Source organism: Myotis nattereri, assembly GCF_964212035.1.
Source record: "Myotis nattereri genome assembly, chromosome: 2".
Lineage (NCBI taxonomy): Eukaryota > Metazoa > Chordata > Mammalia > Chiroptera > Vespertilionidae > Myotis > Myotis nattereri.
The window spans coordinates 165,278,187-165,296,858 of NC_138076.1; the positions used below are offsets into that span (position 1 = coordinate 165,278,187).

Below are 18,672 nucleotides of genomic sequence, written 5' to 3' on the forward strand. Positions count from 1 at the left end.
TTCCCTCTCCTGTTTCCCAGCGGGGTCCCGGCCCGGGGCTTGGGAATGGACGTGAGCTTGACTTCCAACCTTGCGAAGGGCAGATGACTAACCCACGGCGGGAAAGGCGGCTGCTGGGAGTCACCGCCGTCGCCGCCCCCACCCCAGGCTTCAGGGAATGTGGCTTCGGGTCCCGGTCCGGACCCCGGGCTCCCGCTCCACGCTCGCACCTTCCAAAAGGAAACGACCTCCAGCGGGACCTCGGAGGGGCCGCGTGACCCGCCGCACCGACCCTCCGCTCCTGTCCCGGGGCGAGGCTAGCGGCTGAGGCTCCCGCCCCCGCCCGCGGCTCCCGGCCCCCCATCCCCGATCCCCGATCCCCGATCCCCGATCCCCTCCCCTCTGCGCCGCCCCCGGCGGCCGGCGAGCGCGGTGCAGCGCGCCGCAAAGCTCTCTGCATAAATTATGCTCATGACGCAGTAGCTAAAAAAATCCAAGTAGCTGAAGGAGGGAAAAAAGGGGAGGAGGGAAAAAGGGGGGGCCGTGGAAAGGGGAAAAGAAAAATACACATACCTGGGCGCCCCCACCCCGCCCCAGCTTCCCGGCCCGCTCCCCGGCCGGCCCGCCTCCGCCCGGCGCAGCCCGCGGAGTCCCCTTGGGCTCGGCCCGTCTCGGGCTGGGGGTCCGGGGGCGGCGGCGGGTCCCGACCGGTTCCCGGGCCGAGCCGAGCCCAGCCGAGCCGCACTGGCTTCTTTGTCTACAGGCGGCGGCCGCCCCGGCCCCGGCCCCGGCCCCCGGCCCCCCGGCCCGGGCTGTGAGATGAATGTCTAATCGGTGGCCGCCGGGCACCCAGGGCGAAGGCGGCCCGGGCTCGGGCTCCGGTAAGTAGCGGGGTCCGGGGCGGGGAGGGGTTTGCACGGAGGGGGAGGGGGCCGGGCAGGGGAGGTTTCGGGTTTGGTTAATATGCAATGCCCGTAATTAGCATAATTTATATATTTATGATAAAGAGAAAAAAATGCCGCGGGGCCGGGGCGCCGGGATGCTGGGCCGGGCGGCGGGAGCCCGGGTAGTGGGACGCGCGCGGCCGCCGCCTGGGGCCGCAGAGCCCGGGGGCTCGCCCTCGCTCGTCCGCGGACCGGCGGGGCCGCGGGGAGGGGCGGGGGCGGCCGCCAGGTGGACCTCGCTGGGAGCTGGCCCCTGGCCCCTCCCGGCTTCTGCCCCTAGAGCCTGCGCTGGGTGCAGACCCCATCGACGTTCTGTGCACAGACCCTGGGCGACAGAGCGGGTCCTCGCCCCACGGGAGAACCGGACGCCTGGGTCCCCGGCGGTGAAGGTGCCGAGGCGGCCAAGACGACCCGGGAGGACCGGTGGCACTCAGGGTTCGGGACCTGGCGGCGGCGTTGCTGGAAGGGTGGGGGAGGGAGCGAGTACTTCATAAATATTTAATAATATTATTATTATTAATAAATCGTCATAATCATGGGCCCCGTCTGCGTTCCCTGGGCATGCTCACCTGGCAAGGCCACGGGAGCCTCCAGGTGCCGAGTAACCTCCGCTGTAGCGCTGGGATTCCTCCCTCAGCTGGGGCTGGGAGCTGCGAGCCTGCACGGAGCAGCCTCAGCTGCGGGGCCAGGGAAGCCAGACGACGTCAGGGAGCCTTCCCGGGCAGGTGAAAGAAGTTCTTGCAGAGATTTTAGCCTCTTGTGCTCTTTCGGAGTCCTTGTTCCAAAAGTAGAGGGCTGGTCCTCCATTGTTCCTGGACATTTGTCCCTCCACTGGTCTTGGTAGGCTAAGGTAGCCACTGTTGACAAGCAGGGCCTTCGGAGGGATAATTCCATGTAGGATTCCATTTTGGTTGAAGTCCTGGTGCTCAGGTGATATTTCTGTGACCAGGTACTTCTTTGCATATCCGCGGTAGAACTTCATTCATTGGTTCACTGGTCCAACAAAAATACCTACTATGTGCCACACTCTGAACAGTATAGATAGGACTTCCTCTGTCGTGGAGTTTTCATGCCAGTTTGGGGGGACAGGCAGATCATAAACATGAAAACCAGCAAGGTAATGTGATGAGATGTGTGTGTGTGAGGTGGGCTATTTCTTCTCTTGGAGGTAGTACCTGGCAATTAAGAAAAATTTTGCTTCTCTAAGGGCAAGGAGCACAGGATTAGATCATACTCCCCTACCCAAGATTCATGCACTATAAAGTCATAATAGTAATTTTTTACATTTTTAAATAAAACTTTACAGTTAAAAACATTTTTATATGCATGCTTTACTTCAATTAAAAAGAATAGCAATAGCCCAGCCGGTGTGCTCAGTGGTTGAGCGTCGACATATGACCCAGGAGGTCACTCACTGTTCCATTCCCAGTCAGGTCACATACCTGGGTTGCGGGCACCATGTCCAGTGGGGGGGTGTGTGTAGGAGGCAGCCGATGAGTGATTTTCTCTCATCATTGATGTTTCTATCTCTTTCTCCCTCTCCCTTGCTCTCTGAAATCAATAAAAATATATATTTTTAAAATAGCAATAGCCCTGGATGGTGTTCTCAGTGGTTAGAGCATCGGCCCGAGCACTGAAGGGTTGTTTTGTTTAAATCCTCACCTGAGGATATTTTTCCATTGATTTTTTTTAGAGAGAGGAAAGGGGCGCAGGGGGTGGGGCGGGGGGAGAGGGAGAAAGAGAGAAACATCAATCCCGAGACCCTTTGGTTCAAGGACCGACACTAACATCTGAGAATAACAGCCAGGGCAAGGATCATAGGTTGGATTCCAGGTGGAGGGCATGTACCTGGGCTGCAGGTTTGATCTATGCCCAGGTCAGAGTGGAGTGCCTCTCTCACAGTGATGTTTCTCGCTCTCGCTCTCTTCCCCCCTCCCTGGGTGAGGATTAACAAAATAATAATAATAGCAATAACAGTGACATAGTGTTCGCTGTGTGTCAGGCCCTGTTCTAAGTGCCTTACATAAATGTTATTTAATCCTCACAATAATCCATGAGATGGGTAGTATAATTTAGCCCCTTTTGACAGAGAAGGAAATCGAGGCTTAGAGGGGGTTACCTGAGGCAGAAGCAGTACTCAACTTGAGTCTTCTACCTTTAAACCCAAGCCCTTTCTGTGTCAAAATGAGTTTCGGTGAGGCCACTAAGGGAGTGATACCAGGGAGAAACTGGCCAAGGGAGGGAAGGCTTGGGAATGAGGAACAGGACGGGCACATTAGGAGGGGTTAAGTGTGATCAAGCTTCTCCAGAAATACTACTTTGAAATCACTTTAGATAGCCCTAGTACTGGGAATGGGGGCAAAATATGAAATAGGACGATAGGACATGTTTTGAGGAAAGAAGTAGGAAATAGGAGGAGGCTAAGTGATATGATTTGACCTGACCGAATCAAACTATGACCTCCTGGTTCATAGGTTGACACTCAACCACTGAGCCACGCTGGCCGGGCTGATTTTATTTCTTAATTTATATTTTAATATATCTCCTAAATTTATGATGTCTTAATTATTTTATATTCATTAACTCCCTGGTATGTACCAGGTATTGTACTAGGCACTGGGATATGGTGGTAAGTGGCCATGCCTTCTTGGAGCTTACACTCTAGTGGGGCAACAGACTTACTTTTTATATTTTTCACATTTCATTTGCCCCCCTCCCTTCACTTTGCCTGGGGTGAATCAAGTTTGGGCCCAAGGGAAAGGGGGCAGAAGGATAAACTAAACCTAAATTTATCCTTATAAAACTAATCTTTACTGTTTGACTGTGTAGGTCTAAGATTACAAATGGTATGCTCGATGAGGGGAAATAAAGTTGTTCACTACTTCCCTATCTTTTCCCCTTTCTCTTCTTTCTGGCCCGTGTGGGCCTAGCCAGTCTATCAACAGCTTGGCAAGCCATTATCTCTGCCTGTGGATCCAGGGTCTGAGGGGGAGGGTCTGGAGCAGAACTGAAAGCTTGCTGGGTCCCAGTAAACTATCAGTGATTTATTATCAAATATATATATACTAGAGGCCCGATGCACAAAATTTGTGCACTCGGGGGAAGGGGGGGGGGGTCCCTCAGCCCGACCTGTGCCCTCTTGCAGTCTGGGACCCCTTGGGAGATAACGACCTGCTGGCTTAGGCCTGCTCCTGGATGGCAGAGGGCAGGCCCAATCCCTAGGTGCAGCCCCTGGTCGGGCTTAGAGCAGGGCCGATTGGGGAGTTGGGGTGCCGCCCCGTCATGCACAGAGCAGGACAGATTGGGAGGTTGTGATTCCACCCTCAGTCACGCTCAGGGTAGGGCCGATTGGGGGGTTGGGGCACCGTCCCCTGTCACACTCAGGGCAGGGTCGATGGGGAGGTTGCGGCACCACCCCCTGTCACGCACAGAGCAGGGCCAATCAAGGGGTTGGGGCGCTGCCCCCATCACACACAGAGCAGGGCCCATCAGGGGGTTGGGGCACCACCCTCACCCACAGAGCAGGGCCGATCAGGGGGTTGGGGCGCCGCCACTCTCACACTCAGGGCAGGGCCGATGGGGAGGTTATGGCTCTACCCCATCACACACAGAGCAGGGCCCGTGGGGGGGGGGGAAGCTCCCCCCTATCAGGCGCAGAGCAGGGCTGCTCAGGGGGTTGGGGCCCCGCCCCCTGTCACACACAGAGCTGCAGGGCAATTGGGGTTTGGGCGCTGCCCCCTGTCACGCTGATCCTGGTGCCGGGAGGCATATTACCCTTTTACTATATAGGGTAGAGGCCTGGTGCATGGGTGGGGCTGACTGGTTTTCCCTGAAGGGTGTCCTCAATCAGGGTGGGGGTCCCCACTGGGGTGCCTGGCCAGTCTGGGTGAGGGGCTGAGGGCTGTTTTCAGGCTGGGAGTGACTGAAGTTCCCAACCGCTCCTTTTTTCCTTTTTTTTTTTTATTCTGGGCCAGCTTTACCTTGAGGCTTGGCTCCAGCTCTTAGGCCTCCGAGCGGCTGAAAGTAGGTTTCTGGCCTTTGCTTACAATGTTGCAAATCTGCTGGCTGAAGTCCGGGGGTATTTGTTACAGTGTTTCTTAAACTGCCCGCTCAGAGGCCTGCAGCCGCAGGCGGGGAACATTGGTTTCCTCCAACGATCCTCCATCACTGAGGCAAGCAAGCCTCATGTTAGTTTCAAGCTGCCTGGCTGCCGGCTGCCATCTTGGCTGACAGTTAATTTGCATATCTCGCTGATTAGCCAATGAAAAGGGTAGCAGTCATACGCCAATTACCATGTTTCTCTTTTATTAGTGTAGATGTGTGTGTATATATATATATACATACATACACACACACAAACACACTAGTGACCTGAAACACGAATTTCTGTACATTGAAAGGAAATTAATTAGAAGGTGGCCAGCAGGGCAGGACTGGGCAAGACGGCCAAACATGCCCTGGAGCCAATGGTTGGCCGCACCTGGGTGGCGCTGCGGCTCAAAGGGCATCTGTGGAATGAGCGGGGTTCCTCTGGAGGTGGGGTCCTGTGGCCTGATGGAATTGTTTGAATGGCCCTGCAAGGAATCGGGCTCCCTCCTCTTTGGTTCCAGGGTGCATCACCCGAGAACCGCGTCTGCCAAGTCACCGCAGCTCGGCAGCTCCTGCGTTGAGCGTCTGCCCCCTGGTGGTCAGTGTGCATCATACCTACTAGACCATCCATCGGTTGCTTAGTCTTTTATCTACACTAATAATAGACAAATATGTAAATTGACCATACCTCTGCAACGCCCCACAGCCAATCAGGAGGGAATATGCAAATTAGCAGGACAAAGATGGCGGTGGCCATGGAGCCAGCCAGAGCGGACAGGAGGCTAGGGTTGCCCCCGGCGATGGAGAAAGCCAAGCTTCCTACCTGCCTGGGCCAGCCACCGAAGGATGAGCCTGTGGGCTGCAGCCAAAGAGCAGGCTGGAGCCAGTGGGAGGCTTGGGTCGCCCCCAGCGGCGGAGGAAGCTTGGCTTCTTCCATTGCTGGGGGCGACCCAAACTTCCTGCCGGCCCTGGCTGGCTGCTGAAGAAGGGGCCTGTGGGCGGTGGCCACAGAGCTGGCCAGAGCACACAGGAGGCTTGTGTCGCCCTGGCTGGCCACCGAGGGAGGGGCCTGCAAACAGCCCTCAGCCCCTCACCCAGGCTGGCCACACCACCATCGGGGTGAGGGTCCCCACTGGGGGGCGTGGCCAGCCTGAAAACATCCATCAGCCCCTCACCTGGGCTGGCCAGGCACCCCAGCAGGGACCCCCCCCCTTGAAGGGGGTGTGGCCAGCCTGAAAATGGCCCTCAGCCCCTCAACCAGGCTGGCCACACACCCACAGCGGGGACCCTCACCCCATGGGTCCCCAGCCCCTCGTCCAGGCCAGCACCATCCCTAGTGGGGACCCCCACCCCAATGGGAGCATGGTTGGCCTGCAAACCACCACAGGCCCCTCACCCAGACTGCCCTGCCCCCCCAAGGGAACCCCCACCCTGATCCAGGACACCCTTCAGGGCAAACCAGCCAGCCCCAACCCGTGCACCAGTCCTCTATCTAAACTAATAAAAGGGTAATATGCTAATTAGACTGGGAGACCTTCCGGACGTTCTTCTGGACAAAGCCATGGTGGCGGGGCCGAGGTAGAGGCGGTTAGGGGCCAAGAGGGGAAGGCAGTTGTGGGTGATCAGGCCAGTGGGGAGGGCAGGTGGGGGTGATCAGGCCGGCGGGGTGGGGGGGGGCAGTTGGGGGTGAGCAGGCTGGCAGGGGGGTCAGTTGGGGGTGATCGGGCTGGGGGGGGCAGTTGGGGGCAAGCAGGCTGGCAGGCAGAGTGGTTAGGGGCAATCAGACAGGCAGGCAGGTGAGTGGTTAGGAGCCAGCAGTCCCAGATTGCGATGGGATCGGGCCTAAACCGACAGTGGGACATCCCCCAAGGGGTCCCAGTTTGGAGAGGGTGCAGGCTAGGCTGAGGGACAACCCCCCCCCCCGTGCACAAATTTCATGCACCGGACCACGAGAGTGTATGTGTGTGTGTGTGCGTGTGCGTGCGTGTGTGTGTGTGCATGTGTGTGTGTGTGTAAATATATATATTTGTTTAAACCATCAGTGATGATTGTTCTCCAGCGGGTGGGAAGGGAAGTCTGTGTCCGGGGGCCAGAAGTGGAGAAGGGTAGGAGGACATACAGAAGGTCCGTCAGACAGTGACAACTTGAACGAGGTGGCACCTGCCTGGAGTCTGGCGACTTAAGAACAGGACAAGTAATACTTGTGTGCAGAAGGGCGTGTGGTGTTTCTTCACACTAGGTACCAAAGCTGTGTAGACCAGGGTAGTAGTGATGAGAAGTGGGGGGTTCTGGGCATACTGGAAGGGAGAGCCAGCAAGATTGGCTGAAGGAATAAGCATGAGATAAGGGAGAAAGCAAGGATGATGGCAAGGTTTCTGGCCTGAGCCTCTGGAAGGATAAAGCTGCCATTTGCTGAGATGGGAAAAGCAGCATGCAGGTGGAGCAGATTTGGGGTGGAAATTAGGAGTTTGGTTTTGAACTTGTTGAGTATGAGATGACATGAGCAAACAGTAGGCCATTGGACATAGGAGTCTAAAGTTCCCAGGTGAGGTCCAAACAAGATTTAGACTTGGTTGGTTGTCAGACTGGGGAAGAGGGGAAGATTGGATTGTCTGCCCCGTTCGGCTCAGCCCCAGCTACCAGTCTATACCTATCTCTTGCTTCCTGTCCTTATGGTCTATTTGAATATGGCAGCTGTGCAGAAGGTAAGTGGGTGCACAATTTAAATGTAAAAGTGGTGTGGAGCTGAAGATATTGATGTCTACAAACAGCCTAGCCCAGTGGTCCTCAAACTACGGCCCGCGGGCCACATGCCAATACAAATATTGTATTTGTTCCCATTTTGTTTTTTTACTTCAAATTAAGATATGTGCAGTGTGCATAGGAATTTGTTCGTAGTTTTTTTTTAAACTATATTCCGGCCCTCCAGTGGTCTGAAGGACAGTGAACTGGCCCCCTGTTTAAAAAATTTGAGGACCCCTGGCCTAGCCTGTGAGAATTATATATAAAATGTGAAAGGTAATTTCCCATAAAAAATGTGACTTTCTACCAATTTAATACTGCTAAAACTAATTTCAGCTCAAGCAGCCATTCTTGAGCTGAAATTTCATGCAGAATACCTCCACTCCCAAAAAGGACTGGATAATGAGAAGGTGTTTTACACCTGGAAGACCTCAGCCACATTAAGTGTTAAGAGAGCGACTAAAACCACAGACATGAGTCTGAATTAAGTTCCATTTTCCTCTGCATGGCACAAGACTCTTCATACATAAAATTTCATACCTGAAACACGTGCCATGCTAGAACAGGGGAAAAGGACCACACAGACTTTATTGGGCATCCCTTCTGTGCACCCTCCACCACTCTGTACTCGTCTACCTGACACTGAAACCATACTTTTTATGTCCTTGACTCCCATATAGACTGTAGGTGGTGGCAACTTCTCCTCCTCCTCCTCCTCCTCCTCCTCTTCCTCCTCCTCCTCTCCCTCCTCCTCCTCTTCTCTCCCTCCTCCTCCTCCTCTCCCTCCTCCTCCTCCTCCTCCTCCTCCTCTTCTCTCCCTCCTCCTCCTCCTCCTCTTCCTCCTCCTCCTCCTCCTCCTCCTCCTCTTCTCTCCCTCCTCCTCCTCTTCTCTCCCTCCTCCTTCTCTCCCCCCTTCCTCCTCCTCCTCCTCCTCCTCCTCCTCCTCCTCCTCTTCTCTCCCTCCTCCTCCTCCTCCTCCTCCTCTTCCTCCTCCTCCTCCTCCTCCTCCTCTTCTCTCCCTCCTCCTCCTCTTCTCTCCCTCCTCCTTCTCTCCCCCTTCCTCCTCCTCCTCCTCCTCCTCCTCCTCCTCCTCCTCCTCCTCCTCTTCTCTCCCTCCTCCTCCTCCTCCTCTCCCTCCTCCTCCTCCTCCTCCTTCTTCTCCTCTAATCCTCATCCTTTTTCTTCTTCTATTTGTAATAAGAGAAAGTTTATTTTGAAAGTCACACAGGTAGAAGTGAGCTGTAGAAGGAATGGGCTCAGGAAACAAGTTACACAGGCAAATGAGAGGCCCTTGGAGCTTAGGAGAGAGGAAGGCCTGGTGCCTTGGGTGGTGGGGAAGGGGAAGGAGAGGGGAAGGACGAAGGTGCTGCTGAGCTCTGGGGAGGAGGGAGAACCGCTAGAGCAGTGGTTCTCAACCTTGACTGCACATTAGAATCACCTGGGAATCTTCTTAAAATCCTGATTTCTGGGCCTCCAAGGTTGAGAACCACTGCGCTAGACTGTAGGCTTCTTGACAGAGCTAGGAGAGTTCCCCCCCTGTTGTATCCCCAGCACACAGTAGCCACTGAAATATCTGTGAGATAAATGAAGGACAGAGCATTTCAGGATTTTTTCTAATATGCTCTTGGGCTGTTTTAGGGGTTCTGATTTGTCTGAGGTTTCCCAGAGCTCCTCTGGGAGTTTCGGGGTGTTGCCCTAAGCCTAAAGCAGTTCCTCAAAGGAAGTTCGTCTCGGTCCCCTCCACTGCAAGTGCTGACGGCCCCGGACCCTGGAGTTTCCCTTTGTGGGCAGTTCCTTTCCCCTGAGGTTTCGGGCATTTCTGGGTATTCGCACAGGAAAGCCAGGAATCGGTGAGCCATCTGCTAGCCAAGCAAGGTGCCTTGCCAGATTTGCTTCAGGGGTTTTCAAACGCAACTCACTGGAGAAAGAGCAAAGGAGCAGGCTCTGGGTGGGCCCTGGCTCCCTCCCTCCCAGCTTCAACCAGAATTGCCCAAATTATTTTTTATCGTTATTTAAAATTGTAAATATTTCTTTAAATGTTGTTTTCTTGGCAAATTTATTCAAAATACTATATTTTCATTTTTAAATTTGGTTTATATAACAGAGTGCCTAAATTGATGACTGTTCACCATTTTAAGAATGGTGAATTTTATGTTATACTAGAGGTCCAATGCATGAAATTCATGCCAGGGGCTCGGCCCTCGCAGCTGTGGCAGCTTGCCTCCGCGGCTTGCCTCAGCCCTTGCCGCCCCAGCTTCGTCTGGAAGGTTGTCCGGAAGGTCGTTCGGCTGTCCAGTCTAAGTAGCATATTACACTTTTATTATTATAGATGGATTTTATCTCATTCAATAAAAACACACAAAAAAGTAAAACAAACAAATGATGCAGAGATGGAAGAGGAGGATGAAGGGAAAGGTGAGGAGTCCAGAACACTTCTCTGAGCTTAGTTTCCTCATCTGTATGGTGGTGATAATGTCGCCAGCCCCCAACTGGCATGAGTAATACATGGATTAGTTACATAAAACGCTTATTCGCACAGTAGGCACTCAAAATAAATGTTAATTGTCTTCTTTTCTATATAAGTGTCCAAACACATTTGTCCCCTTTATTACCTTTATTTCTTATGACTGTATGGTTTGTGGCTCCAGCCAGACAACCTGTTCTTACAAGGGCTTCTCCCACTTCTCACTGCGTTTGGCAGGCTGCTCTACCGTCTGGGATGCTGTCCTGCCTCCAGTGGGAAAGACCAGTCCTTGGGCCACAGCCACAAGATCACCTGAGAGCTGATTCTGTGGGCCCCACCTGCTGGTTCAGGCTCTCTGGGGATGTTTATTCTGGATGAATCCAGGCCTGTGTTTTTGTAATAAGTGCTCCAGTGCTGATCGTGCACATTGAAGTTTGAGATTAATGTTTTTGTTTGTTTTGTTTTAAACATGTTTTTATTGATTTTTTAGAGAGGAAGAGAGAGGGAGAGAGAGAGAGAAAGAGAGAGAGAGAGAGAGAGAGAGAGAGAGAGAGAGAGAGAGAGAGAGAAACATCGATTGGCTGCCTCCTGGATGCCCCCTACTGAGGATTATTGAGCCTGCAACCCTGGAATGTGCCCTGAGCAGGATTCGAACCAGTGACCTCTTGATGCATGGGACAGTGCTCAATCCACTGAGCCACACTGGCCAGGCAAGACTAATGTTTCAATGTATTCCTGTCTTGGCCATCTCTTCCAGGAGGTCTGCTCAGACTCCTCCCCTGAGGAGCACTCTGACACCCACAGTGCTCCTTATCCGGGTCTGAGGTTCTGAATGTCTGGGTCAGAGTTACTTCAGGTTCCGCTGAGTCTCCTCTCTCCCAATGGATGGGGGAACACCCAGGGACAATCTCTGGCCCTTCTCTCATCACCCTGGTCCTTCTTCCTTCCCACCTCCCTGAGTGTAGGTTCTCCTGGGAAGCTGTAGGAAGCAAGACACTTTAGTTGTAAAGTCCTTAGAATACTTTCCGTCTACAAATACTTGAGAGAACTTAGCTTCTCTCTTTTCCTACCATTCTACTTAGGACTTTTTGCAATGGTGTGGAATTTGTACTACTGTGTCATATCAGCCTTTGCTTTTCCCATACCATTTCACCCCACAGGGCGTGCTAGGTGTTGGCTGGCCCCCACCCCACCCTGACAAGTGACCATGGACCTAGGAGCTGGCCCAGAGTCATCTCTCACCGTCAATGAGCAGGTATCTTCTGGGGCAGAAAGAGGTGGGGGAGTGAGGTTGATGGACCAAGGGGTGGGGGAAATAGGAAGACCCCATAAAGCCCCTCATTGTCTGTTTCTTTCTTTTAAAAAAAAAATTTTTTTTAAATATATTTTATTGTTTTTTTACAGAGAGGAAGGGAGAGGGATAGAGAGTTAGAAATATCAATCAGCTGCCTCCTGCACACTCCCTACTGGGGATGTGCCCACAACCAAGTTACATGCCCTTTACGGGAATCAAACCTGGGACCCTTGAGTCCGCAGGCCGATGCTCTATCCACTGAGCCAAACCAATCAGGGCTCATTGTCTGTTTCTTACCAAAATAGATGGTCAGTTCACCTGACCAGGTTTAGTTACCAGCTAGGATTTCTCAGGGGCTTAATTTTGGAATGTAAGCCGTGACTTTATTATTTTTAAAAAATATATTTTTATTGATTTCAGAGAGGAAGGGAGAGGGAGAGAGAGAGATAGAAACATCAATGATAAGAGAGAATCACTGATCGGCTGCCTCTTGCACACCCCCCACTGGGGATTGAGCCCAAAACCCAGGCGTGTGCCCTCGACCGGAATTGAACCTGGGATCCTTCAGTCCACAGGCTGATGCTTTATCCACTGAGCCAAACTGGCTACAGGTTTTTCTTTATAGATTTTTTTTTATTGATTTCAGAGAGAGGAAGGGGGAAGGAGAGAGAGAAACATCAATGATGAGAGAGAATCATTGATCAGCTGCCCCTTGCACATCCCCTACTGGAGATCAAGCCCACAACCCAGGAATTGAACCCCGACCTCCTGCTTCATGAGTCGATGCTCAACTACTGAGCCATTCCAGCCAGGCTAAGCTGTGATCTTAAAAAGTGAAATTAAAATGTGCAAATATGTGTAATCTTACATGGGGAAATATTTGGACATTGGGTAATTTGCCCTTATTTCTTACTTTTCCTGTGGTTTTTTTTCTCTCTTTTGTTTGCTTTCGGGGCGGGGGGGGGCGGGGGGTAATTTGCTCTTAATATTTTTTCTTGCTTATATATTTTTTCTAATTTTTCTACAATGACCATTTATTACTTATGTAAACTTAAAATGTTTTTTGTTAATTTTTATCTTTTTTAGAGAGAGAAAGGAAAGGAAGAGGAAGGAAAGGAGAGAGAGAGAGAGAGAGAGAGAGAGAGAGAGAGAGAGAGAGAGAGAAAGAAACATGGATCAGTTGCCTCCTGCATGCACCCCGACCGGAGATCAAACCCACAACCTGGGTATGTGCCCTGACCAGGAACCAAACCACACTGGCCAGGGCACTGAAAAGGAGAAAATAGATGAATTTTCAAAAGGGGAAAAAAGATGAACAACTCCTAAAATGTAATTGAAGTCCCTCATAGGTCAAGTTTGAGTCAGAAAGGCAACCGCTTGGGGGTTAATTTCCCTCCAGCTCCCCTGATGGGTCACATTGTCACTTTTTCCAACAGAGTCTCTGGCTGGGTCCAGTTTTCAGGCTTAAGGAGTGTGTTGTGTGAGTAGCTTCAGGCATAGGCCAAATGTAGGGGAGCTGGGCACAGAGCTTTTCCATGTACAGGGTCCCTGATTTTTGAATGGCCCAGTTGGAAGCCTTTGAGTGCTGGAGTTAGAGAGCCGAGAGCTGGTAGTTTGAGCAGGGAAGAAGGGCCTGTTCTGAGGAGGCCCAGGCGCCTCCCGCCTTGCTGGGACATGGAGGCTCCCTTCAAGGTCAGAGCAGGCCCACAGCCGATGGCACAACTGCAGCCACAGGGCACAAGCTCCAGGCCAGGGGGGTGGGAGAGGCTCCGCCTTCAGGATGCAGGAAGTGAGCTTGTAGGAAAATCTTGGCCTTTGCCCCAGAGTTTTGGAAATAAAGGAATCACGAGCTGAAAAAGTGACTCAACACTCTGGAGCATTTGTTCCACTGCTTTATCTCTGGAGATTTAAAGGGACGCGAAGCGGGATTTGCTTCTTGGCCCAGCTTACGCAGTAGATGCTGTGTCAGGGGCCCTCCTGGCCACGCACCAATATCCTAGCAGCCAAGGGAACATCCTTGCAAGGCTGTGGGATAGACTTTACCACGCCCTGAACTGAGTCCCAGAAAAGGACGGAGTAGAAATACCCTCCAGTGGTTTGGCTCCGTCGGAGGGGACGTTTCCAGCTGTGTCAGGCCCTGCCCCCTGTCCGGTCCCCAGGGCCTTTCTCCTGCCCCCCCCCCCCCCACACACACACACACACACTCTGGGGAGCTGCAGCCTGCCCCAGGCTCTGGCGTTCTCACAGAGCACACAGTGCTGGGGCAGGCCGTCTACCCTTCCTCTCTCCCGAAATCATACCTAGAGCTCTGGGCCCCGGGGAGGGGGGTCTCTATGGGCCCCTCCCCCACAGCGTCCCCTGTCCTCTGATTGCAGGTCATCGTGATGTCAGGCCACGAGACCATCCGCGTGCTGGAAGTTGGAGTGGATGCCCAGGTCCCCGCTGAGGAGGAGGGCAAAGGACTGGAGGGTGTGGCCGCCGAGGGCTGCCAGAGTGGAGGTCCTGCTGAAGCCAGTGAACCTGCTGGTGAAGCTGGGCCAGACAACCCAGACTCTTCCGCGGAGGCAACTGGTACGAGGCCATTGCTCCACCCTGGTCCCTCTCTGTAATTCCCGGGGGGCCAGCACAAGTCCTTGGGGCCTAGGTGGCTTTAGGGTCTTGTCGTCTTCCTGTCCACTGGACAGCCTTGGGCCATGGCCTGTACTCCTTCCTGGTCAGCGTCTAGGGCTATTCTGCACTCCTTGTCCCTGGAGCTTTAGTTCTGGTTCCAGTCACTTCCAGACTTAAACTGGGATGTTTCAGGGTGAGGTGGGTGGAGAGTGGCAGGGCTCGGCTGACGGGGGTGTATAAACCTCAGAGAGGGCTCCTAGTTCAAACCAGACCCTCAGCCCCCGTGCAGAGAGGACTAGACCTTCAGGATCCTGCCAGCCCTTCCAACTCAGTACCTGCTGTGGAAAAGGTGGGAGGCCCCAGAAGCTGGGGCTGGGCGGGCATCTTACCTACCTTGGACTAAGGATGTAGTTAGGTAGGACCTTGAAGAATGCCAGCTCCTTACTCCCAGCTGGGCTGGTGTGAGTCAGCCTGGTGGACTGATTTCTGCTGGCCTCCAAAGATGACTTGAGGGCATGAGCTTGATTCTTCCCCGTGGAAATGGATGTGGCTGATCCACCCACTCTGTCTCCCCTAATGCCCTGCAGTAGAGCTGTTCTAGAGGCCGGGTCTGGTACCAGGCACTGCTCTCTGACCACAGGGCACCATTGCATTGGCTTTCCTCATTAACACCTTACAGAACAGACATCTCCTGTTGCAGGAAGCCCGAGGCCTCCCTTGCCAGTTTCCCCAGAACACCAGGACTCGTCTCCCCTTGTCTTCTGCGTATCTTCCCTTCCCTAGATGGGAGACCTGGGCTGGTGGGTGTAGGCTAAGAGGGGGAGCCAAGAAGACAGCAAAGGAGAACAGACAGGCTTCAGGGAACAGCAACTCCTTAACAAGGAAACTGCAGGACCTCCCGTCCTGTGCTCTACCTGCAAAATAGAGCGCAGGTTCACTTGGGACCCTTGTAACTTGGCTTATTTCCCCCGCTTTTGAATAAAGAAATGACAAGAGACATGACCCTTTCCCCCTGGCCTGGAAATGCTCTGCTTCCGTGTTGAGCCCAGGATGGGGCATTACCTATGTTCCCATGGGCCCATGCCCTGGAGAGCAGGCAGGGAAGACAAGGATCCGTTGCCTCAGCCACCCTGCCCATCCCTTTCCATTGTGGGGTTGGAGCCCTTTTCAGAAACTTGGGAGGTTTCCCAGGTTTATCCACAGCACCCTGACTTCCCTTTTTATCCTTTTAATGAAATTCCATATCTCATTTCTTCTGGTGTCTTAATCTGCCCCTTATCCAAACCTGCTCTCAGAAATAGATCCTGAGCCAATTATTTGCACCTGAGCATGAGTGTCAGCGGTAGTGTGCATCTTCTTTCAGAGGTTGGTATACTTAAGCCTTTCACAAAATTTTTCTCGGTAAAGGAATTTGAATCATTGTCAAGCAGATAAGGGAGGTATTTTGATGCTGCTCCCTAGTGGCTCGGCGCTTGGGCGTCGACCTACGAGCCAGGAGCTCACAGTTCCATTCCCCGTCAGAGCATATGCCCAGGTCGCAAGTTCGATCCCCAGGGCGGGTGTTAGGGGGCAGCCAATCATTGATTCTCTCTCATCATTCATGTTTCTATCTCTCTCTCCCTCTTCCTTCCTCTCTGAAATCAATAAAAATATATTAAACAAAAACGAAGTAATAGGAAATTTTTCAGGGTGGAGAAAAATCTAGTGATTTATGGCAGTCTAAATTACTACCCAGTCCTTGTCACACATACAGTTTTATAGTTGTGACCACCGAGGGTAGACTATGTAGCATAGCTCTGACCACTGTATTATTTCAGATACCTTTTTCCTTTATTGACATAGATTCACAAACCTGTTCTGGTTTTGACTATTGCCAAACTATCTGGTTTGTTATTATCATAACCAGTGCTGTTTTGAATATCTTCGTACTGGTCTTTTGAATTTTTTTTTCTTTGAGGTATAGTCCACCCAAATTCTTTTGGAAGAGAAATCAATTGTTTATATAGGGAGAAGTCATCACATGAAAAAATACAAACTCTTGCTATCAATGAGAGAAAACGTAACTGGCTGTAAGGTACTACATGCCTGTTCAGCCAGAAAACTCAGCAGTGATGAAAGCTAACCTGGAGAAAAGGGACATGGTTGATGTTTCTGTGAACTGGTTTAGTCTTCCTGAAAAGCAGTGTAGCAGGAAGTGACAAAAGCCTAAATATGTGTACACTCTTGGAACTCTTGGTCCTACTTTGGAAATATATTCTAATTAAATGAATATCTCATTTCTTTGGATGGTAAGCTTTATCACTCATGTTTATCATATTCCTATTTTCACTTTCCTTTTTATAATTCATTATATTTGTCAAGCAAAATGTTTTAAAATTTTCTCTTCTCTGATTTTTTTTTTTTTTCAGTAGTTGGAAATGCATCTTCCCTCTGTGGTGGGGTGAAATACTAAGTGTTTTCACTTAGTTTTTTTTTTTTCCCCCCACTTAGTATTTTATAAGGCTTTTGCTGCTTGCTTGTCTCTTTAATTCCTTAAGCAATCTGAATTTCTTTATTATGCACTTTGAACAGTACAGTCCTGAGTTAGATCGGTGCCTTTCCAGGTTAAAACGTGGGCTGGGAATGCGGGTATGGGAGGTTGTCTAACTGCATGGTTCCCACTCTGGCTGTGCGCTGTATCACAAGGGAGCTTAAAGAAAAAAGAGATTAAATAGTGCAAATCGCCAGTTAGGCACATAGTCACGGGATGTAAAGTCCAGCACAGGGAGTCTAGTCAATAATAGCGTAATAACTGAGTATGGTGTCAGAGGGCGCTAGCCATTAGGGCGGTTGCTGCATAGGCTACAGAAGTGTCTAATCACTATGACACACACTTGAAACTAATACAATATTGACCGCCAACTGTAGTTAAAAAATAAAAAATTAAAAGCAAGAAAAAGAGAGAGAAGAGGTTACTGGCCTCCGCTCCAGACATTCTGATTCAGTAAATCCATGTCCAGCTAGTATTAAGAGGCCATTGATCTGGTCTAATATCCATCGTCCAATACCTAGACTCCTTTTAATGTCTCACCATCTCTATATATAAAAGCCTAAGTGATCGGTTGACTGAATGACCAAACGACCGGTCGACCAGTTGCTATGACGCGCACTGACCACCAGGGGGCAGATGCTCAATGTAGGAGCTGCCCCCTGGTGGTCAGTGTGCTCCCACAGAGGGAGCGCCGCTCAGGTAAGCAATGGACACCAGATGCTGGGCTCACGGCTGGCGAGTGCCATTGCGGCTGTGTGAGCCTCTCCTGATCGGGACTGGGCACGAGCCCGCGGCAGGCGCAGTGGGGCCAGGATGAGCGGGAGCGGTGTGGCACCAGGCCCGGGCTTGGGCTCGTCCCCGGCTGCCTACCGCTTTGAGCACTACTACATCCCTCAGGGGAGGTTAGACTGCCGTTTTCAGCCTGATCCCCACAGGCTGCCTATGGGGATTGGGCCAAAACCGGCAGTCTGACCTCCCCCGAGGGGTCCCAGATTGCAAGAGGGCACAGGCGAGGCTGAGGGACACCACCAGTACACGAATCCGTGCACTGAGCCTCTAGTATATGAAATAATAACCCTTTTCCTCGTTGTGTGAATTCTTGGTGGGGATTCCCAATACCTCACAAATCAGGGTAGCAAGAGGAAGCTGTAACCTGGAAGAAAAGCTTTGGTTCACGGGAGTTCCCTTAGAAACTCACTGAAGCTGTCATCAGACGTCAGACCTCAGGCACTGGCAGAGAAAAGCAACCTGGCCTGGCCCTCGCCGGTTTTGCTCAGTGGATAGAACGTCAGCCCTCGGACTGAAGGGTCCCGGTTTCGATTCTGATCAAGGGCACGTGACTGGGTTGCGGGCTCTGTCCCTGGCCCTGGTCGGAGCGAATGTGGGAGACAACCAATCGATGTCTCTCTCTCACATCGATGTTTCTCTCTCTGTCTCTCCCCCCATCTCCCCACTCTCTCTAAAATTCAATGGAAAGATATCCTCTGGTGAGGATTAGCAAACAAACAAAAAAAGCTACCTGGCCTGGAGCACCACTGTGATCCTAAGTGTGGCAAAGACATGTCCAATTTTCAGGGACTGTCATTTCAAGGACTTCATTCTGCAGAGTCCTTGTCCCTTCTCCAAGCCAGCACCTGCATCCAGAAAGAGCAATGGTCCGGTTGCTGGATGAGCCAGGGGCAGCTGCTCCCATTGATGCTATCTGGCTCCTTCCCGCCCAGACACATGTTTCTTCCCTTCAGACCCCTTGACTGATTGGATCAGGGGTCCTCAAACTACGGGCCGCGGGCCACATGCAAATACAAATGTTGTATTTGTTCCCGTTTTGTTTTTTTTTACTTCAAAATAAGATATGTGCAGTGTGCATAGGAATTTGTTGATAGTTTTTTTTTAAACTCTAGTCCGGCCCTCCAACGGTCTGAGGGACAGTGAACTGGCCCCCCCTTTTTTAAAAAGTTTGAGGACCCCTGGATTAGGTCATAGGTCACAGTGTTCTGTAGAGCCAGGAAATGAGAGATTG

At 51.9% G+C, this 18,672-nt stretch overlaps 1 protein-coding gene across 1 annotated transcript in view; it reads left to right on the top strand.

Annotated features, from left to right (window-relative positions):
* Positions 1 to 817: 817 nt before the first annotated feature.
* The window catches only part of POU6F1 (POU class 6 homeobox 1), a 29,586-nt gene continuing 11,731 nt past the window's right edge, over positions 818 to 18,672 (top strand). The window contains exons 1-3 of the mRNA XM_081083111.1: positions 818 to 860; positions 11,379 to 11,473; positions 13,888 to 14,083. Coding sequence (XP_080939237.1) covers positions 11,426 to 11,473; positions 13,888 to 14,083 — 244 coding nt within the window. The 5' untranslated portion in view covers positions 818 to 860; positions 11,379 to 11,425. The remainder of the gene's footprint in view (positions 861 to 11,378; positions 11,474 to 13,887; positions 14,084 to 18,672) is intronic.